Below are 22,694 nucleotides of genomic sequence, written 5' to 3'. Positions count from 1 at the left end.
GGGATCCGTATATTGGTTCCCAACGTTGGTTTCGTTTTACAGTAAAGGGTGCATTTTCTTTCATTTTCGATTACTATACGTTTTATATTTATTTACTAAAATGTGTTAAAGAAGGCCAAATAAACTTTATTTCAATTGTAAACACTGAATAGAAAAAGCATTTATGGTACTACCCAAAACTATGGAATGCACATATTTATGAAGGCTAGATGTCTTATGCGCGCAGTCAAGCAAAGAAGACAGATGTTGTCACTTCTCGTCTATTTTGCCGCGTTAATTTCACAGTAAAGTGTGCATTTTCTTTCATTTTCGATTACAATCATTTTTATATTTATTCACCAAAATGTGTTAAAGAAGGCCAAATAAAATGTATTTCAATTGTAAACACTGAATAGAAACAGCATTTATGGTACCACCCAAAACTATGGAATGCACATATTTATAAAGGCTAGATGTCTTACGCGCCCAGTCAAGCAAAGAAGACACGTGTATTCACTTCCCGTCTATTTTGCCGCGTTAATTTCACAGTAAAGTGTGCATTTTCTTTCATTTTCAATTACAATCATTTTTATATTTATTCACCAAAATGTGTTAAAGAATGCCAAATAAACTGTATTTCAATTGTAAACACTGAATAGAAACAGCATTTATGGTACCACCGAAAAACTATGGAATGCACATATTTATGAAGGCTAGATGTCTTATGCGCGCAGTCAAGCAAAGAAGACAGATGTTGTCACTTCCCGTCTATTTTGCCGCGTTAATTTCGGGGGGGGGGGGGGGGTGGCGGTCCACGGGGGTGTCTGTCAAATCTATTTCCGGTCTCCCTTCACCAATACACCTTAATTAAATCATCAAGATCATTATCAGGCTTCTGGATACATTTTTGATGCGTTGGTCATTTCATTTAGCTGTGGTATAAAGGAGGGAGATATGGATAACAGACTGGGTAGTGGTCTTGTCTGAAATAACCATCTATACGAGCTATAGTTTATGTGAAACAGCAGATGGATTGACAGCCAAGTCAACTAAAATGCTATGTGATTATGTAAATTATACATAGAGAAAATTACAGCTCACCCTGTCTTGGAAGTGTCTGACGTCAAGTGGTGAGGGGTTTTACATTCTCTTTCACATTCCTTAAAAACTGGAATGGCAAAAACAAAACCTATTGCAATGGGAGGTCAATTCATTTTAATTTTGTTCGCGTTGGTGGGTATTCTCATTTCAAGACAAGAGAGGGCGCCAGAAAACTAGTTTAATAGACCAGCCAGCAGAAGTACAGGTATGGTTAAGATGTTAGCACACAATATATAAAAGGGGTGTTTTGAATATAGTCATTAAATAAAAACAATAATAACGGCAATAATTAAAACAAATGTATAAGCATATATAATGCATGCTTCTGATTATAAATGATGATCACTAGTGAGGTATTTTTGTTCAGCAGGAACAAAAATCATAAAAACAATAAAAAAAAACACAGGTGTCCACTTGGTAGACATTATTGAAGGAAAAATGAATATTTTTATTAATAAATCCATCAATCAATCAATCAATAGTTGAACGAATAAATACATACATACATACATATACATACATATAGTACATACATATACATGCATATACATACATACATATCCATACATACATATACATACACATACATACACATACATACATATACATACATATACATACATATACATACATATACATACATATACATACATATACATACATATACATACATATATATACATATACATACATATACATACATATACATACATATACATACATATACATACATATACATACATATACATACATATACATACATATACATACATATACATACATAAACATACATACACACATGTACACATGCACACACACACACACACACACACACACATATATACTTACATACATACATGAATTAAAGGTTCTCGAATTACAAATACTGTATAGTTTAAACAGGAACAGCAATCTAGCTCAGTCCTCACTATGTGAAGTTTGCATATTTTCCCTGAGCTTGGGTGGGTTTTCTCTGTGTACTTTCCTCATACAAAAAAAAAAAATGTATGACCAACTGCTTGAACACTAAATTGCCTCTCAGTATAAGTGTGAGCATTAATGGTTGTCCCCTTCCTTGTGCCCAATTCAGAGTGTCATCGGCCTGATGCTCATGCTGGGACAGACTACAGCACCCTCTGTGACCCTTGTGAGGATAAGTGGTTTGTAAAATGAATGCATTACCCTAACATGCATGTTTTGGGAATGTGGGAGAAAGCCAAAATGACTGGGGGAACAACCCACACAACCACAGGGAGAAGACACTAAATTCATATGACAGGGTGCAATATTGAGATTGAAATCCAACAACACTTTGCTAAACACTTTCTTATTGGCCATAAAAGAACCTGAGGTACTATAGTGGCTTTAATAAAGGGCAAAACATTGGAGTCGTGACGAAAAGCAACAAAAAAAAAACCCTCCCCACGGACAAACAGCAGAGCCCCTGACTCACTCGCAGTGTGTGTGAGCACAGCACTGCCGACATTTGGAGGCCAGTGATATCATAGTGATGTCAATGACTCTAATTGTAAGTTCCACAACTCTGACGCTGACTCTGGTAATATTTTAGTCAGACTGAAGAAGCGGGAAGCAACACACTTGAAAATCCTTGGAGTAAAAAAAAGTATGGCGGTGACTGGGGATGAAACAGAAACAGGTATGTAAAAATACTATCTATTTTACTGCATAAAGAGAAGTATTTTTCCTGTCTATACATTAATAAACTGTTTTTTTGCAGCATTTTTATGATTTGTAGCCACAAAAACTCAAGGAGGATAAGACATGTGAATGTATTTTTTTGGTATAGCATAACATAATATGAGAAATGGTCCCATTGAAGAGTATTTAATTGAGTTAGGGTTTAATTTTGATAGATTTTATATTGTCTGCTTGTGCTTTTAGTGAAGTGCTTCATTTCTCAGCCCACACAAAGCAAATAACAGTGTTTGCTCACGTCACTGTTGTTCCCGATAAAGGTCTCTACAGTATATAATTCAGCGAATAAGATCTTGATTGACGTCAGTAGTCAGCCTTGGCACGATTCTATTCAGTTCTGTTTGCATACCAGCGTATCTTAGAATTAATTATACTTATTTTAGATATGAAAAGGGGATGGAGAGTTCTTCCACTGCAAATAATAAATAAAATGATATGGTAATTTAGATAAGGAAAATCCATCCTAAAGATAGACTCTTTACAATGAATGATTGTGATTGATTGGTAGGCATAAAATTACAAAAAAAGGGAAAATAATGACTGGATTCAATACTTAGTAATTAAAAAAATGATATTAGGCAGCATGAGGAAAAAAGGCACATCTGCTTGAGAGTTTAGGGGTTTTAATCTCTCCTTGAGCAGTACAGCATGTTCACTCTTAGGTTGCAAACATTTTTTTCTGGCTACTTCTGGCTTCTGGCATTTTATGCAATACTCTTGCAGTTATATTGACAGGAAGGTCACTTCTTTTTTTAAAAAAGACGCAACAGTGCTCTTCCTATCGCCCAGAGATAGGACTTAGCTCAACCGTGACCAACTAAATAGAAAATATAGATGGAATGTTGAAAGATAAGGTTATATTCACAAGGCAGATTTTCTCTTTAAAATGATGTGAGAATAAATTTAATGTACAAGTGAAGTTGAAAAGTTAGCTATATATAGTTATGACTATTTTCCATAATTATGGCAGAAACCTACCCATTTTTGTTGTGTGTTCTTGCATTTAATGTAAATGTTAGAGCACATGTGTCAAAGTGGCGGCCCGGGGGCCAAATCTGGCCTGCCGCATCATTTTGTGTGGCGCGGGAAAGTAAATCATGAGTGCCCACTTTTTGTTTTAGGATGAAATTAAAATGATAGATATAGATGTATATTAAATTTCCTGATTTTTCTCCTTTTAAATCAATAATTGTCATTTTTAATGTTTTTAGTTCAAAAATCATTTTGTAAAATCCCCAAAAATATTTTAAAAAGCTAAAATAAACATTGTTTTAGATCTATAAATAAGCTGAATATTCAAGGCTTTTAATCCAGTTCTTTTAATCCATTCATAAAAATTAAAAAAATCTAAATATTATGACGTTAAAGTCGCCCATGTTGTGGATTTTTGTGAAAAATTTACTACATATGTAAACATCTATTATATACTATACCAAAAGCCAGTTTTTTAAACTTACAACCTGTTTCTGCAGGATCCACAGTGAAACTCATTGGCAGTAGCTCCATCCACCCTCTGGCGATGGCACACTCCAGCACCCTTAGCTCGCAGAAGCCTTTGGAAGATGTAACACAGAAGAGGGAACAACGTTTGATAAAGAACAGGTACATTAATACTTATAATAAATTGACTTTTTGCAAGGCACCTTCACCACAATCCTAAAAAAATCAGATACACTTTAGAAAAAAAGAACATTGAAGAACCATCACTCCTTCTCTCCACTACAGACTTTATGCAAGCAATATGAAGAATCATGTTGCATTGTTTACACTTAACCTGAATCTTGTTGTCTTGGGAATCATATGATAGACATGTGACTTTTTCTTAGGGAAGCCGCCCGCGAGTGTCGACGGAAGAAGAAAGAATATGTTAAATGTCTGGAAAATCGGGTGGCGGTTCTTGAAAATCAAAACAAGACTCTAATTGAGGAGCTCAGAGCTATGAAAGACATCTACAGGCACAAAGTGGAGTGATATTTTTCCTCTGGAACATGAACAGAAGAAAAACACACTATAAAACAACCTAATTGGTGTATTGATTCAACTTTCCTGGATATAGCAACATTGTACTATCCATCCATTTACAGTACTGTACATTACTGCATTCTGTTATATACAACATGTCACAATTGCCTTAATGTATTATTTTATAATGCTTTATTTTTAAATCTCAAAAGAAATCAGGTCATTTCCATTGTGGTTTAGAATTATCATCATTCTCTCTCCAATGTTTTTAAAAAAATACCTATTGGATTGTTTAGTATATGAATGGAGTTCATATTTTGTAAATTATTGGCAAAGCTGTTACAAACCTGCAAGCAGAACAATGTTTGAATAGTACAGTTATACGCAAGTATAATATTAGTCACACATATTGTGTAATTTGTATTGGGTCAGAGACTTTGTATTTGGAAAAATAGTTATAATTTGCAATTTTCAATCGTCTATCCTTCAATTATGATTTCCATCATGCTTTTAAACCTATTTGTATTAATAATAATAATACTTGTTATATAAAAATGAAGAAAATCCACATGTGTATTATGTCTAATATGATTACATTGACAATAAATATTGTTTTTTGAAACCAGTAGAAATGTTTTGCCTCATTTATCTTTAAATGTTTCATAAACCTTTATTGAAATGTCATTCATGTTACCTGGTAAATTTACAATGCATTTTATTGGATACTTAAGTGCAATTTAATACCACCCATTACACGTAATTTAATTTATGATTGTTTCAGGTTTACCACTCCAACCCACAAGACGGTGCTAGAGTAACACAGGCTGGCCAGTGTGTGTCATCTATGACGTAAAGGACAAAGAAGATAAGGCAAAACGCAAGTGTACCCTAGATCTCGCCTCCAATGGGTTTGCAGGTTGCTGAAATACGCAAGTCATCTGCCATATTGAATGTGTCAGATCTTTCTATACTGCAAATGACGATGAATAGAATGGGCTGAATTTTACAAAATGTTAGAGTCATATTAATAAATATCACATGTAATATGAACATTATATATATTCACCCGTATAATGTTACATTTTCTTTGCGCCAAGATAACCATAAACTAAAGTTCACTACAACGTGTAACATTAGATCAGTGACGTTTTAGAAAACGTTCAAAGTATTTTAATTATGTTGGAGGATCTTGTTTCTAAGATTCAGTGTTAAAACAGCAGTAAAATTGAATGAATACTTTTTTATTTTAGTTTTGTGACACATGCAAAAAGGCGGCGGTAATGCCACACAATTCAGAGAGATTGCTTACTCTAGATGTTTTATGAATAAACATAGACAGGAAAGGAAACATCTCCGATCCAATGCATATGAGAGCATTACTGTAGCGGAGAAGCTACCGATCATCACATTATATTGACTACAATGTAGCATCAGTTGCGGGATAAATCTTTCCCAATTGGGCAAAAAAAGTGGTATGTTTTACCCTCTGCTGGGGTCGCGACAGCATAGAAAAAATGATTTGTTGAAAAATAGGAGGGGACGCTCAGTCTCGGATAACAAGACGAAGGGATTCAAGTCGTTAGAAAGAAAGCCAAGTGTTTTAAATGGAGGTTCATATTTGTCCTCGATCGAAGGCTTGGAAAAGGCGCAAGGCTGCTCATCACATCTCTTAAAATAATCTGTAATAATTTCAGCAGCATTTCAATGGTTTGGACTCATCAGATTAGCCTATTTTAGGCCGGGAAAGGGCGTGTAACGCGGGCGGATAACGGGGCCAGTTTGTAGTTTGGCTCATCGCATTACCCCCCAACCTTGTGCTTTTGTCGCTCCAAGAAGCGAAAGTTGTGTCCGATCGCCGGTATTAAATACATAATCTCGTCATGGGGAACACACCTTCTTGCTGCGTGGCATCGAGCCCCAAACATAGGCGGAACAATCACTCCAGACTGGAGCCCTACCGACCAGAACCTGAGCTAAGCCGCGAAGATACTGGCTGCAACCTCCAGCACATCAGTGATCGAGAAAATCTGGATGGTAAGATACATAAATAAATCATTTAAAAATCAGAATTATTTAGTTGTAAATCCTACTTTAGGTATTTAGGCATAGGATCATTAAATGCAAAAGCACGTGTCGATTTCTAATTTCCAAAAACAGGAGGTTATGAAAAAAAGCTTTTGAATATTTTTATGTATTAATTAATTTATAAAAAATATAACTTTGTATTTATTTATTCATTAATTTATTTATAAAAGATATTTTAAATTAATTAATTTATAAAAAATGAGCCTTTTTATTTATTTATGGATGTATCAATAAAAAAGATGATTTATTATTTAATTTATTTATTTTTATAGGGATATTATGTATTATAGTTATGCATGCAAGTTATGCTTTTGTTCTTTTAGGCCAATTGAAGTTACACTGCTAAAGATGTGTGTGCACATATATAATGTGCAATTATAAAATGTGCATGCAATGATATAATCAATGAAAAAGATGACCCCAAAACTCCAAGACTCAATATTATGGAGTATTTTAATATATGTGATACTCATCTTAGACTAATCTTTTAAAAAATAGTCCATGGGTTCTAGTGTAACTCTCATAATATCTGACTTTCCAATGTAATAATTTATATTTTTCTACAAACACAAATGTGTGTTTTCACATGTGCATGTACGTGCGTGCTCATGCAGCAAGCACGTGATGGAGAAAAAGAAAATCATTCATGAAAACTGCTGATGCAGGTTACGCAAGTAACAAAACTTGCCTGCTCATCCCAAGTAGAAGTTTTCCTAACTACAAATCAGCAGTACTGTAAACTTGATTTTCCAAAGTAGTCTTTATTTATCGATATGTTCTTGTATTTTTCCACATTACAATTCACTTCGACCAGTGGTCATTAACTCCTGATGCTCTTGCCAACAAAGTTATCTCCATTTATGTTTTTATTTTTTTGGGTGAGCTGATCACGGTGTGTAGCTTGTGATCCACAGCAAGTCACACTGCTGAGCTTGTCTGGTTCAAATAACATTTCCCACTTCAGTAAGCAAGTAAGCAAGTCTTTGTATAATTCTTCTTGGTGTCACAAAGTGGTTCACCGAAGAGAGAACACCATGACACTGGAAAAAATGGTGAGTTAGACACCAACATGGTGTGCATATTGCCTCTGGAATGCCTGTTTGTAAAAGAAAACCTTTTTGGCTGCTATAAATACTTCATTTTTGAGCAAGTTTCATACTACCAAAAGAAAAATTACACTTTTTGAACATTAATTTATCTTTTTTTACACCATCATGTGTATGACATGTTGTAAAAAAGAAGACTAATTGTTATTATGCCCTCTTTTAGCTAATTCAAAATATACAGGCAACAATAAGTACACAATTATTCATTCAGACATTTTTAAAAAATAAAAACTGGGCTCCAAAGATCTATCTATACAACTCTACTATATTCCTGCCAATTTTCATTCAAAACCTTCCATAAGGAACGGAGGAGTAACATTTTTAGTTAGTGTCTTCTTCAAGAAGAACAAGAAAAACAAACCAATCATTTATTTCACATCTTCCTAAGGGCAGTTTAAATATAAAAATGGAAGAAATGATGTTACATTAGTCTATTTGAGACCCACATTCAACATCTCAACATTAATGAATTAGTAATAGTTTGGCAGTTGTTAAAAAGAGAAATGAAGAAGCTGAAGATCAGTTTATTATTGTAAAATTGTAAAATTGGTGTGTAGTACAGAGTATGACTTTCATGTTTATGTAATCTCCAGGGACTCAACTTTTCCAAGATGAGAGATGAACACGATGATCCAGAACAGAGTGGGCAAACTATTCCACAAAGTGCCACAGTGGGTGCGGCTTTTTGTTCAAATCCTTCCCGAGGACATCATTTCACCCATCTGGCTTCTTATTTCTGCAGAAACCCCATTGGTCTATTGCAGCACTAGTTGGAACAAAAAACCTGCACCCACATAAGCCTTTGAGGAATGGTTTGTCCAATCATGATCCAGAATCACGTCCCACTGACTCAATTTTAGTTAAAGCTGACATCTGTATTTAAATGAGCAGTGGCTTGAGGCAGATTCCTGTCTTTATGGGTGTAAAATTAATTTGCGGGGTGCAGACATGAACATATTGACAAGTCTTGCTAACAGTCTAATTGAAATCTGGGCATGGATTATTTATGCCTGGTTGATGAGCCTGGGGGTCTCCAAAGTATGACTTCCAGACGGTTTGGCCTACATATTCAATAGAATAGTCTACTTGGTGAAGTAAGAGATGGTTCATATTTACATAAAGCCCTCATTTACGTCCAGTTAATTATTTTACGGAAAATGGTGGGCCTCACATTGGATGTGCGGTTACTACATCAGCCTGACAGTTCTAAAATCAGGAATTGAAGATTTTTCTTAAAGATCATATCGCAATTGCCTAACCTTTATGCAGTAAAAACAAGGGCGGCCCTAATTTTAAATTGTGTTCGTTAGGTGCATTCAACTTTGGTTGGTTTGCAGGCATTGTTGCTGAAAAAGTGATGTTTTTTTAGGGGATAGATAGTTCCACTATGGCAAGAGAACAAAAACAGGGTTGTCTTTGATTTCCACAATATACTCCATGTATAACCTCCCATAGGAGTAAATTAATATCTTGTCAAACTGGACATGCCAGTCTCTTTGCATAGTTACTTTATTCCCATTCATTGTATAAGATAAATGTCCAAAGATGTCTTGTTCACTGTTAAATGGGGGAATAGAGCATTGCAAATCATTCAAATATATATAATATATATATAAATATATCTATATATATTTTTAACTAGGTCTACATTGTCTTCTGTGTCTGTCTTGCTACTGCAACCAAGGAAATCCCCCAATTACAGGATGAAATATTGTTGTAATCTAAATTACCAGATTTGTGTCAGTCATAAATACTATAAACTAGTAACAGTGAAAAACTACAAGTATTCTTCATGCTGAAAGAATGTGTGCAGATAAAGTGATGCAATTATATGCTGTCGAGATTGTGACATGCAATTCCTTTAGCTGTAAAATCTGAATTTGTGGCTACACTAAGTGCAAGCCTGCATAAAGAAAAAAAATGCAGTCATTGTCAAAGTTGTCAGCAATTATGTTTAGATCAAGTAGAGGAATAGTAGTTACCTTTTTTAATGTATTTGATTAATACAGTATGTTGTTTAATGAGTAGGCAGTCCAAACCATATCAAAAGCAGACACATCAATAATGCATGAAGTGCCGAGGGAGTAAATGAAAAGAATAAAAAAGCAATTCTGTCTTGCCTGTTCACATCCTCTAAATCAGAGGACAGAGGAGATTCACTCCTTGTAGATGTCAAAGAGAAATGGCTTCAGTGATTTGTGTTTTAAAACTTGCTGACCAGAAATTGTATGTATAGCTGTCTAAATTCTCAATATAAGAACTTTAAGACATACCGTTTATGTGAATAGTGCACTCTTGGTCCAACACATTTCATAATGTCAGATTTTTTAAACTGGCAAGGTACTTTCTGCAGACCTTAGGCTACACACAGATTAAACATTAGGATAAATTGTTCTATTTTGGATGTAGTCTAATCTAATTCAATACATTCTGCACCGTCCATTTTATTATTACATGGTATTTTTTACTTTTTATATTTCCCCTTTAGACCATAATCCATCTCCTGTCTTGGTCACCTTGCAGAACACAGCTGGCTGACCACCCAGCTGTGACTGTTAAGATAGTGTTCCATTCCCCGCTTTTTTTTCTTTCGTAATCTTGTCTACTCACAAGATTCCAGCTTTGGTTTTCCTCTGCAGGGTTTTTCATATCTACATATAGTGTATATATTTACTTTTTGAACCCAATAACTTGTCTTTATTGTTTAATTTTTCTTTTCTTTTATCAGTTTATAGGAGCTTCCATAACATCCAATGGAAAATCCTTCCTTTTGTTGTTCATCTGAAAAGTTCACATCAGGATTTGTTGTTTTAGCATTGTCATTATATGTGACAATGTTGCTACTCTACCAGGCTTAATAGTATCTTAATTAGTAGAGAGAATAAGGGGGGTGAGGCAGATTTAAAGACAGCAAAAGCCTTTGAACGTCCTGCCTCCACCATCTGAGTTGTCACAAGCCAGCGTTGCCTAGTTACAGCAAGATGTGGGGATGAGAGCAGAGTGAAAGAAGGAGGGCGGGTTTGTGACACTGTTGGGTACAGAGTAAATGACTATTCTCTCCTTCCAATGGAGTCTTCAACCCCTCTACATCTATAGCAGTGGGATTTCTGTCATTCTCCCATTTCTTGTGAGCAGTAGACATGCATACATTAATTTGTAACATTGATATAGTCACAGCTAGAATTTCAATATAAGATCTGCCTAGTATTCATTTTCAGTTGCTGTTCAGAGCTAAAATGTCAAAATAATATGCAATATAATGTTTTTTTTTCTGAATTTGACAGATACTCAGTCTAGTTTACTCAATAACACCATCAGTTTAATATTCTATTCTCATTGTTATATTTTAATGGCACCTTTCAGCTAAATTTTAGTCTACACTTCTTACAATGTTTCACCAAGCCATTTCTGCTCCAGTTCCTGAAATGCAGGAAGTTGGATGCCGATGGTCCAACCAAGCGGGTGAAAATCAGTGGGGGTAGAAAACCACGCCATAGGTCATTGACACCAGTAAGAGTCCGTTTCCTGTCGGAAAGAATGTAGCCATTGATTAACAATTTCAGTACAATGTTTCAATTATTTGTCACTCTTTTATCCAATAACTGCTCCACTCCCAAAAATTGTGACCATCATTTAACCCTATTATAGTCTTTGCTGCTTCGTCCCACGTCCTTCATATATAGTACTGTGTCGCACTTCCTCCAACATTCGTGCCTTGTTCTGTGTGACCATTTTAGTGTGTATATGTCCTTTGAGGTTTCTCAAGCGGCTCTCTCGCAAAAAGAAATTGAGTTCAAAAGGGTTTCACACATTGTCAACGGCCTGAATGCATTACATACAAAAAGATGGTGTCATTTTGAGCCTACACCGCAAAGATTGTCGATTTCTGCAACATTAGACTCAACTATATAAAAGAGGCTTTATATTTCTCTCCCCTGGCATTTACCACTTGAAAAAAAACAACTTACTCCCATCCCCTCTTCTTTTGTATGTTTTATTTATTTTGTATAGTTCTCATTCCATTTCTCATTGGTTTTCTTAGCCATTGTCCATTTTATCTGCATCATTGTTCAAATATCTTCTTGTAGTTTAGCTTCCATATCTACATCCTATATTCTTTGGTCCCTCTTTTTAACCATGTTCTTTTTTTACCTTTCTTCCCCTGGTCTCCTGCTGACCTTCTAGGAAATCTAACCTTTCCTGTTTCACTGACATCATCCAAAAAACTAAGGAAGCTGTTTACAATGTGTCCGCTGCTCACTGTTGAATTGCTGTAGGGTGTTTTCCGCTACTTTTGTGGATTGGATAAGGTCCATACGTCCATTGTTTCTAGCTGCGTCGGTTTTGTGCTTGTGTCATGTGTTAAATATTCATGTCAGACTTGAACTGAAGTACACAGTTGCAATAAGTTTTGCAACTCTTTTGAAAGATAGTTTTTGCCACTACAGGTCTTCTCATGGAAAATATCCATGTTTTTGTTTTACCTTTTGGATGAATTCAATTGATTTGAATGCTTGTGTTGTCATTATACAAGTATAATGTCTCCTGATTGATGGTTTCACTTCTGTTTTCAGATCTGCCGATGGAGTACAACCCCTCTGACCATCCGCGAGCCAGCACCATCTTCCTTAGCAAGTCTCAGACTGATGGTATGTTTTAAGTCAGAGTCAGAGTTTTTTCCCTTAGCATTTCTGTCATTTTTAACTGTGGGTAACAGGGGAAGAAATAAATATTCACTGAAATGTAATGAATTTATTTGTTTCGACTAACCTCGGTGGAGGCATAATCTTCTTAATGCAAACATAAGAGGCTTAATATTGTTCCATTTGCACAGTCAGTAGAAAAAGCTTGTCTGAATTTGAAGTATTATTTGTTGCAATGATATTTTATTAACATTATCATTTGGTCGGCTCAATCTTTTTTTAAATTACCTTAAAAAAGGAAGAATTGGACTGAGAGAGGGCACAAAATGTGAAAAATATCTTACTAATTTTAGTAACTCAAAAATTAGAATGGAATGGACATTTTGTGTATCTAAGACAAACAAGGCGACAACTTGGGCTTTTGTTTTTGCAGTTGCTGTGCAGAACAAACGAGGTAAGGGCACGACTGTGTTTGGTCACAATGAAAAATGGTGTAATGCTCACTGTGCTTCTCTTGTCAAATGTTCTGCACACTGCTCGTAATGCAATGTCACTGTTTTGTGTTGTCTTCTCAGTAAAGCCAAAATGTGTCTGTTTTGCAATTAAATATTACTGTTATGACGCCTCTAAAGGGAATACTTGCATTATACAGTGTCTTTTTAACCTGTTTTTTTTTTTATAAACCAGGTACTTTTATATTATGACACTTCAATAGGATTTGAGAATTTGGATTCAGTGCATGGTTAAAATTTGAAGAAAGTGAACATGCATATGTGTGCTTGTTTCAATCTAATGCAAGTTTCAAGTGAAATGTCGAATTTTGCAATTGTTTTCAGAGCAAAAAAAATCACTTGAGTGAAAAGTTATTTTGAGTTGTTTCCATTATAAAGTAACATTTGATCCAATATGACAAGTTCCATTATTCGAGAGATAGAAGTGCATTAGTATGAGGGCATGCAAGGCTGTGAATCAATCCTGACTCCTGTTGGCCAGTACGTGGCACTGCTTGGAAGAAACCCTTGTTAACTTGTCCATGTTTTTCATTTCAGTTCGAGAAAAGCGGAAGAGCCTTTACATCAATCCTGTGAGTATATCACAAATAAATAAATGAACGTTTTTAACTGTTGAAGGGCTATAACAAGAAAATTAAGACTTTTGCTGTACAATAAATTGTACATGTAGCTAAAGGTTGTGGTACATAATAGAATGTGCAAAAGGTAATTATTGTCTCTTATTTTCTTGCAAGTTCACACACATTTCGGAGAGCAAGGTAAAAGTACCATTGCAATCTGACCAGATTCATGTAGTGTCCTCATTATTCATACCACACATCTCCATTTTTGTGGCATTCACTCACATTATCTAGCACCATCTTGATATCATTACCTGACTATCATTGGGTTGGTACAATCGATAAGCCCATCATTTATTTATTTATTTTTAATTATTCAAAGTTGTACTATTCTGACTCAATTAAAACAGAAAATGTGCTTATTCTTTTACTTTCCTTTCTTTATTAACTCCAGCATCACCCAGGCCCTGGAAGACGGAAGTACAGCTCATGTTCTACCATATTCCTCGATGATAGCACTGTCAGTCAACCGAACCTCAAATACACTATTAAATGGTAACTACATTTTTTTTATTAATATTTTATCACCTCACTTTTATGATGGATTTTATATATTTACATGAAGTACATTTTATCTTGTTTTTCAGTGTAGCACTTGCAATTTTTTACCACATAAAGAACAGGTAAGACAATATATGGACTTGTTCTATTAAAGTCTGATTCACTGTCTTAATTGTAATACAAAGTAGTAAAAAAAAAAAAAAGGACAAAAGTTCCGCCATAAAACGTCCAGCTAAATAGCCCATTTATGAATAATTAACTCAGACTTATACTCGAAATGTAAATGCAGTTTGATGTTCTTTGTGACTTCTTTCAGAGAGGTCGACGGAAGAATGTTGTTGGACATATTCGATGAGAAGCTGCATCCATTGTCGGTAAGAGTCGTCCTAATTTGTTTTCATTCACTATTTAAATATCCACCATGCCTAATGCCTCGTCCATCTTTTAATCACTACAGAAATCTGAAATTCCTTCTGACTACGATAAACATGACCCTGAACAGAAGCAGATTTATCGCTTTGTTAGGACGTTGTTTAGTGCTGCACAACTTACGGCAGAGTGTGCCATTGTCACCTTGGTGAGTCCCGTTGCGTTGACACTTTGGGGATACTAACATTCTGCGACTCAGTAGTAGCCTTTGCTCTGCAATACTGCTTGTTGTCATGGTGACAAAAGCCATACTATCATTTGCATGAGAAATATGTCCTCTCAAATTGTATGGGCTCATGATTGTGACATAAAATCATACTTGACTGAATACATTCCTGTGGCACAGATAATATTTACATTTTGTAATCTAAAAAGTTAAACCAATGCAATGCCATAATCAATTATTTGCCTTTTTAAAAAATCATTTTAGGTTTATTTGGAGAGGCTCCTGACGTATGCTGAGATTGACATTTGTCCTGCCAATTGGAAGCGTATTGTTTTAGGAGCCATCCTCCTGGCTTCCAAAGTTTGGGATGACCAGGCAGTGTGGAATGTAGACTACTGCCAAATTCTCAAGGATATCACTGTTGAGGACATGTAAGTTATGTGAAAATGTTATAACTCATCTTGTATTATTGGGACCTCAGTTGAAGTTTGTGTGGATGAGATGGCAAAGGTGGGGATAAGATTTGTTGATGAACATTACTATAATTGGGCATTTACTTAATTCAGTGGTCAAATGCCAACTATACGGCATTTATATGATACCTACCCAAATGCCATAGACTAGCACCCATTTTTCCAAGTGAGACAAAGGGCTTACATATTAAGTTATGGACCCAATTCTTGTAAGGCTTTGTAAAGTACCTTGAGGACCACCACATATGCTTATAGATATCCAATGTCTATCCAATGGACGGAAGTGTTTTCTGGGTATTGGTAGATAAAACACTCCTCCATAAATGTGTTGTTGCCATCACTCTGACTTGTATTTGCATTAGACCCCACCGCAAGGTCTGTGATCTTGTCCTTGGTCTTAGAAATGACATAGCCATGACTGTAATCAACCTGTTTGGGAACACTCAGATGCCAGATGACAGTGACTGAGCATTTTAGCACTGATTTCCTTGGGAGATCAATTTCCAATCCCCAAAGGCCCGAACAGACGGTGACAACCAGATGCACCCTCGGCTTGCGTTGTAAAATAAACACACAAGGACCAGAATAACTGGATGGTTGCCAGGGTTAAAATTGTTAGGCAGAGTTTGGTTGACACATAGGCTAAATTTAGGCTGACATTGCTGTATGCCTGTAAATCTATGCAGATGGGCAAAAGAGTACCTGAAAATACATCCAACATTAAAACTTTACAGGAAAGAATGGAAGAGAAACTAATAAAAGTGAATGAATCAGCTTTTAATACATGACCAAATATGTTCTTTTTTTTCCAACCAAGGAATGAGCTTGAGCGCCAGTTTTTGGAGCTTCTGCAATTCAACATTAACGTGCCGTCCAGTGTCTACGCCAAGTATTACTTTGACCTGCGTTCCCTGGCAGAAGCGAACAACCTCAGCTTCCCTCTAGAACCACTAAGTAGGGATAAGGCTCAGAAACTTGAGGTGAGTTTTTACCACTTATACTGAAACTGAATGTCATTATGATGAAGACCATTTAAAAAGACAACAAAAAGAAAATATTCTTGCGTATTACATACGACCAGTAGCAATGTAATATATGCAGTTCAAAAAATCCGAAACCGTAGATGAATAGCCATAGCTGTTGATTTTGGATAAACCTACCTATGCCGATTGGCCCATTTGCATCCTAAACACCCCCTTTTTGAGTGGCAAGAAAACAAACATGATGATTGTAGGATGAGTAACAGTTAGTGGGCACACTCTCCAAAAGATAAACACATTAACGTCTCAAGACCGCTGGAGGTTTAGAGAGAAGCTAAAATTATATATTGGCAACAAATTCAAGTAATCAAAAGACCATATGAAATCTAGGATGCTTAAAAATGTTGGTCTGACTCACCTCTGTCTGGCCACAAATATGCTGTGGAGACATTTATTCCTCTGCAATGGAAAGCCATGGATCTTTCACTAATAAAAAAAATCAAGACTTGGAGTATAGAGGGCTACAATTATTTAGTTTTAACAAAAAATGGGCCCATTTCTTCTGTAAAGCACGAAGCTGAAATCATAAGGAAACTTTATATATTATGCACATTTTATTTTTTAAAATGATTCTCTAAACCACAAATAATTACTCACTACCATTTACCATGAATACATAGAATCTAATAAACCTTGCTCCATTATAGCACTTGTAACACATAAGTTGCCCAAAGTGCTTTGTAATGATTATAATATTTGTTAAATTAAAGATGTAGTTGTGCATTAACCCCATATGGCATATGGATTTCCATGTGCACACCAGTGAATCAAGCATTCAATTTCCGTGTGGGTTATCTTGCAGCTTGATAAATTATTTAGAGAAACAGAATTTCCTTTTTTATGATGTGTAATAGTTCAGAAAAATGTGAAATAAGTCTGATATTTCCCAAGAAGTGGATGTCATAGTCGTGAAAGATATTTCTAAATGTCATTACTGTCACATCCAAGTATATTCCAAATACTTACTGTTCACCATAACTCGTGATGTCTGTAAGACCCATTATTCCATGGGCAAATATAAATATATTTAACTGGGAATCCTCAATTAAATAGTCGTTTTTGACACAATTTTTCACCCAACGCTACATCAAGTGTGAAAGTATGACCCAATGTTCAGCTTTCGGCCAATTAAGCAGGACATTCAAGCATGAAACCTAAGAGAGGAGACAGGCCTCAAAGACAGCAACAGATTAAACAGGTCTGATACTATAAAACCTGTCCTGTATGCTTTTTAATACATCTGTTCCAGTCCATAAGTGTCTATGTGCTGGTCCTGCGCACATATAACTTCCAGCACTCGAATAAATGCGGCAATTTCTTAAGGTTTTGTTTCTGACCTTCATCCAGGCTTTATCCAGGTTATGTGATGACAAATTCAAGGACCTGAAGAAGCTTGCAAAGAAGCGGTCCGTAAGTGCAGACAATCTGCATGTTGTGCGGTGGTGTCCAGCCATCATTTCTTAATGAGATTGTCAGCCGCATTGAGGGAATGGAACCTCTCAGCTGACTTTGCCTGGTTAGCAGGCAAAACAGGCGGACAGCTATCCTGTGGATACTTGGGTCTGTCTGCGTGATGAGACACACAAAGAAGATGGCACTTTTACAAAGCAAGATTGCACCTCTCTAGTCGTTGTAAATAACAGTGCACTGAAGCCGAACGAGCTGAGTGGAACCAAACTGAAGTGTGTGAATGGAACAACAGGAAGAAGTGCATTGGTGGAGTTGAAGTGAAACCATCACGGTCTGTTGGGAAATCAGAAGAACTTGACAAAGTAGCAGCATGCTACATGTCTGTCATTTTGTACTTCCTTGTTTGTTTTATTACTCCTTTTTTATTTGAAATTTGCTTCTTTTCATGTGCTCACAGACTGTTTTAAATTCTCTTTCCACTTCAGTGTCTTGCTGATACCATACATTTCTGCTCATTCCTAATTCAATGCTACGCGACTCTGTGTACATTCTATTTTACATATCAGCACGTCTCTTGATTTATGTATTTTCCACAGTGTTGATTTAGCTAACAACCTTACCTTACACCTGACATTCCTGCTTCATGAGCCAAGGTTGTCTAATAAAATCAGTGTTAAAACCTTCCAGTTGACACTTTGACAGGACTAATAAACTTCAAACCACTGAGTGACCGGCTCTTCCATCTCATACATTTTTCTTCAAGCAATATTCATGCATTGCCTCATTGTTGCAATCAGGTAGAATGAAGCATGCATATCTGAGGAGGGACATTTGGACCACTTTACTTTAGAGGTCATGTTGTACTTTCTTCAATGCCATTGTCCTGACCTGTGGTGCCTGTAATAACTAGATTAACTTCAACTCCTTTATCACTGATGAAAAGAACAAGTAGTTACTAACAAATTACTTTTTACCCACACTATATTTTGTATGGTTCTTCCTGCTTATGAAAGAGCACAAATGAACTCTCTGTATTCAGAAACCACTCTAACAAAAAAAGACTCTACAGGGTAGTTCTTTTGTTTGTTCTTGAGACAAGCTGAATGAAATTATTAAATGTGATCATTATCTAACACTGCTCAGTAACAGATTGTATACATTTTGCAAAATTGTCTCTTTTTAGTGTAAATACAGTACCAGTGTGCAACATCTGCAGTTGTACTGTTAGAATATTTATATTAGACCAGTTTCTACTGTACATGAGACAGCAAATATGTGACAATTCAAAGAATCTGAACAGTATAAACATTTAAATGACAGCAACCCTTAAAGAAGTTTGTCCTGTTTCTTACTACAATGTTTTCTTTCAAATAAAAAATGGTCATGTATTCCATGGTGTATAGGGCAATACAATTATAGGTGCACAGAAAATTACCATCTGTTTCTTTCTCTCTCTTAGACTAAGCCTATCGGTTAATTGTCTCATTTTATTTCATTTGGGGCCCAGACTGGCAGAATTATATATCTCTAAAACAGGCAGAGGTGACCAAGTCTGAATCTCGAGAGCCCCTTTCCAGTCTGTTTTCCATATCTCCCTCTTCTACCACACCTGACTCCACTCACCAGCAAGCTGTCCAGAAGCGTAATACCGATCCAGATTATTTGATTCAGGTGTGTTGGTGGAGGGAGGTATGGAAAACAGACCGGAGAGGAGCTCTCGAGGACCAGACTAGGTCCCCCCTGCTCAAAAATAAAACAAAATCTAAATGGATGCTTAACTGCCGGGCAGCAATATGAAAAATCACTTGCATCTTTGTATGCGTATCGAAATGTGGTCTTAAATCAAACAATTGGCAAAGCACTTAATTTTTTGGATCGTACATATTGTCTGATGTTTTTGATCAGATCAACTTTCTCTTGGCATAAAGGTAAGACATGCATAAAATATTTTCAGTACAGTCATCTAGCAATGGTCCTGGAAAATTTGGAATAATATTAAATAGTCCATATTTTAGTTGAGATAATTCATCATCAGCGATTATCACATACATGGATCAAAGTGAGAGGCCCATTACCCTTTTCAAACTGCATAGTGTAGTATATTAAGGGTGTGGGACTCTTTATTTTGTGTTTAGATTTGGAAAAAGCAAAAACGATTAATGAGAACTGAGTAAAATAAATGTGATCCTTTTTTGTTGTTGTACTTTCATTGCGGAGATTGGGAACAGCTGTAAGAGCAGGTGGGCAATATTACTCAAGCACCTCAGAGAGATTGCCATTTTCTTTTGGATCGTTTTTTTAATTTATCATACCAACTTCAAAACACCCTTAGCATCAATTTGAAGATAGTACGAGCAAACTTTTGAACCATCATTTGAATTCATAACTTGTAACCTCGGAGCTTCGTTCTTCTCCTGTAAGGAAATCCTGCGCCCCTAAAATATCTCTGCAATGCAATGCAGGACAGTGACGTGCCTTCGCATGTGTGTTAAGAATAGATCTACAATGGAGCTTGCTCCCGTCTTCTGTTGTCTCAGGACAGCCAGTTGTCTGCTGGAGACTTGGGGAGAAGGAGTTCAGGAGGATTTTCTCTGATTTCCACTTCTGTTAGAGCTTGGAAATTAATTGATCACATTGGACTTCTGCAAATGAATGCACATCTTCTGTTGATTATATCCAAGGAGAGGATATAGGGTTTGCTAGGGGTCTAGAGAAAATGTGACAAATGTAAAGACCTAGAACTTGGGGAAGCAGGAAGGTTTTGGATTACTGAGCAGACCAAACATGGCAAGATCCAGTCCTTCAGAAATCATCTTTGTATCTGTCAATCACAGTATTACCTTGATAGGTGAGTCAATGTCGAAGTTGAGCTTTGTATTAGAGATTCGGTTTACTTCTGATTCTGCAATGCTTTTAATTCAGGAAAAGTATGGCTCATCGTGATGATCTTTCTTCGCCTTCTCCTCCTCCTCCTTGCTGGTTACCCTCTCTACCAGGATGAACAGGAACGATTTGTCTGCAACACAATTCAACCAGGCTGTGCAAATGTGTGCTATGATCTATTTTCCCCAGTATCCCTGTTTCGATTCTGGCTGGTACAACTCATCACCTTAAGTCTGCCTTACATCATCTTTACAATCTACGTTATTCATAAGGTGTCAAACGACCTTAATGTAAGTACTAGTGCTTCTGGCCCAGGGGAAATGGAACAGTTGTACAGATTCCACCAAGAACTGTACACAAATACCTCTGGAAAAATAATTTCACAAGTACACCGAGGGTCAAACCAATGCTTCTCAGGTGCATACATACTTCAGTTAATATTCCGGACATTGCTGGAGGCAGGTTTTGGGGCAGCACACTACTATTTGTTTGGCTTCTACATCCCGAGGAGGTTTCTTTGCCAGCATTCTCCATGTACCACCCAAGTGGACTGCTACATCTCCAGACCCACTGAGAAGACTCTGATGCTCAACTTTATGCTTGGTGTGGCAGCCTTGTCCCTTTTCCTAAATGGTCTGGACTTCATTTGTGCCATTAAGCGTTCGTTAAGGCAGAAGAGTAAGGTGAGAGAATGCATATATGAGGACGAACATGCCATCATGACAGACCCTGATCCAAATTCTTCCTTCAGTCGAGTTCCGGAAACAAAGGCTGGTCAGAAAGGGAGTTTCCGGAAGAGGCAAGGTAGCCGAAGTTCCTGCAAAATAATGGCACAGGAAATAGGCCAGGATACGGCATCTGAGCCTCGTCCTTTGGTACCTATGACTCGCAACAACAATGGAAACAATGACTATTCTGCGTCCCTAGAAGAGGCTGAGGCTCTTGAGAAAGAAGGTGACAAGCTTGTCCTCTGTCCCCTAGAGACAGCAGGGAACCCCAAAGCCGTATGCGTTAATAAACGCAGGCTCAAGCCTCCTCCACCCCCGAGGCGGGACCGTGTGATTCATCCTGGGATTTCAACAAGACCTAAAAAAGATGAGACCGCAGTAACAGGAGACTGTTTGAGGAGGATTGATCAGTACGCATTGGTGTCGCTAGGCAGTGGTACAGAACTATCAAATGATGAAGGTCAGGAGAAAAGATCTGAGTGGGTGTAACATTATTTTCAGGGTTGTAATAAGATGTGAGAGCAACTCAAGATCTAGCTTAACATAGTGGCAACAACTGTCTGATCCCTCAGCATTCTACCTCATTGTACATTACTTGAATGTGTTTAATCAACACAGTGAAATCAGATCGTGTTACCTTCTCTTTGAGCACGTGTTTTTTACTCTTTGATGTGGAACAACAATATCTTGCGTCAAGAACAACACCCTTGAGTCGTGGAAAGGAAGCTGTGTAAGCCTTGGTGGGAGGGACGCACTTCGACCTTGAGCTAATCTAGGAGCATACCTCACCTGTTTCTGTCACTCCATACCAAGGCAATGCCTTTCAAAGAGGCCATGACCTGTCTTGCATATTCTTATCATGTGATTCCACCTTCGGGTGCCTCTTATGCTGGAGGCAAAAAATTGAAGCGTGTTGTTTTTTGGTAGTTTTAGTTTTTTTCTAAATGCAATTTATGTGATACATTTACTCAGGAAGTGTAGTATTTGTAACTTGCTGTTGGTTTATTTTGTATTTGTGCTGTAAACCACCGATTAAGTTGTCTTTGGGACTGTGTAATGTTAAGATTTGAATACATATTAAGATATGCATCGGCTATGAGAAGGTGAAGGGCATTGTGACAGACAACTCAGGCTCATAAAGTAACTATATGTTACCCCTATAAGTTTCTATATTTATGGAGACAGCTTGTCACTCTATTTCAGGGTCAAGCAAGGTTTAGAGGAGAAGTAGTACTACGAATAGAACGACCACCCTTGCCCATTGCCCTCTAGGATTTCTGGTTCAATTTCAGTTTCCTTAAAGCAGTTTTTTGTTTTGTTTTTAGCGCATCAGACTGCTA

At 36.7% G+C, this 22,694-nt stretch overlaps 3 protein-coding genes across 6 annotated transcripts; all 3 read left to right on the top strand.

Moving 5' to 3' along the window:
• The first annotated feature begins 2,510 nt into the window (after positions 1-2,510).
• LOC144209671 (cyclic AMP-responsive element-binding protein 1-like) lies at positions 2,511-5,361 on the top strand. Its single transcript, XM_077736113.1, has 3 exons — positions 2,511-2,737; positions 4,269-4,398; positions 4,623-5,361. Exons 1-3 carry the CDS (start codon positions 2,707-2,709, stop codon positions 4,765-4,767), a joined length of 306 nt encoding a protein of 101 aa, XP_077592239.1. The 5' UTR covers positions 2,511-2,706; the 3' UTR covers positions 4,768-5,361.
• A 754-nt stretch (positions 5,362-6,115) lies between these two features.
• ccny (cyclin Y) lies at positions 6,116-18,469 on the top strand. 4 transcript variants are annotated; one of them, XM_077736173.1, is made up of 12 exons: positions 6,116-6,792; positions 12,524-12,598; positions 13,026-13,046; positions 13,642-13,676; positions 13,839-13,862; positions 14,119-14,219; positions 14,312-14,347; positions 14,542-14,599; positions 14,683-14,802; positions 15,085-15,251; positions 16,111-16,273; positions 17,681-18,469. In XM_077736173.1, exons 1-12 carry the CDS (start codon positions 6,639-6,641, stop codon positions 17,795-17,797), a joined length of 1,071 nt encoding a protein of 356 aa, XP_077592299.1. In that variant the 5' UTR covers positions 6,116-6,638; the 3' UTR covers positions 17,798-18,469. The 4 variants fall into 4 exon arrangements, with proteins under 4 accessions (XP_077592299.1, XP_077592300.1, XP_077592301.1 ...); XM_077736174.1 differs by lacking the exon at positions 13,026-13,046; XM_077736175.1 differs by lacking the exon at positions 13,839-13,862.
• A 1,844-nt stretch (positions 18,470-20,313) lies between these two features.
• gjd4 (gap junction protein delta 4) lies at positions 20,314-22,075 on the top strand. The gene is made up of 2 exons (XM_077736147.1): positions 20,314-20,591; positions 20,666-22,075. The coding sequence occupies exons 1-2, from the start codon at positions 20,528-20,530 to the stop codon at positions 21,841-21,843; spliced, it is 1,242 nt and encodes a 413-aa protein (XP_077592273.1). The 5' UTR covers positions 20,314-20,527; the 3' UTR covers positions 21,844-22,075.
• The last annotated feature ends 619 nt before the right edge of the window (positions 22,076-22,694 follow it).

Source organism: Stigmatopora nigra, chromosome 16, assembly GCF_051989575.1.
Source record: "Stigmatopora nigra isolate UIUO_SnigA chromosome 16, RoL_Snig_1.1, whole genome shotgun sequence".
In the NCBI taxonomy this organism is placed as follows: domain Eukaryota; kingdom Metazoa; phylum Chordata; class Actinopteri; order Syngnathiformes; family Syngnathidae; genus Stigmatopora; species Stigmatopora nigra.
Note: the sequence above shows the minus strand (reverse complement) of the source record. Positions and strands in the feature narration are given on the sequence as shown.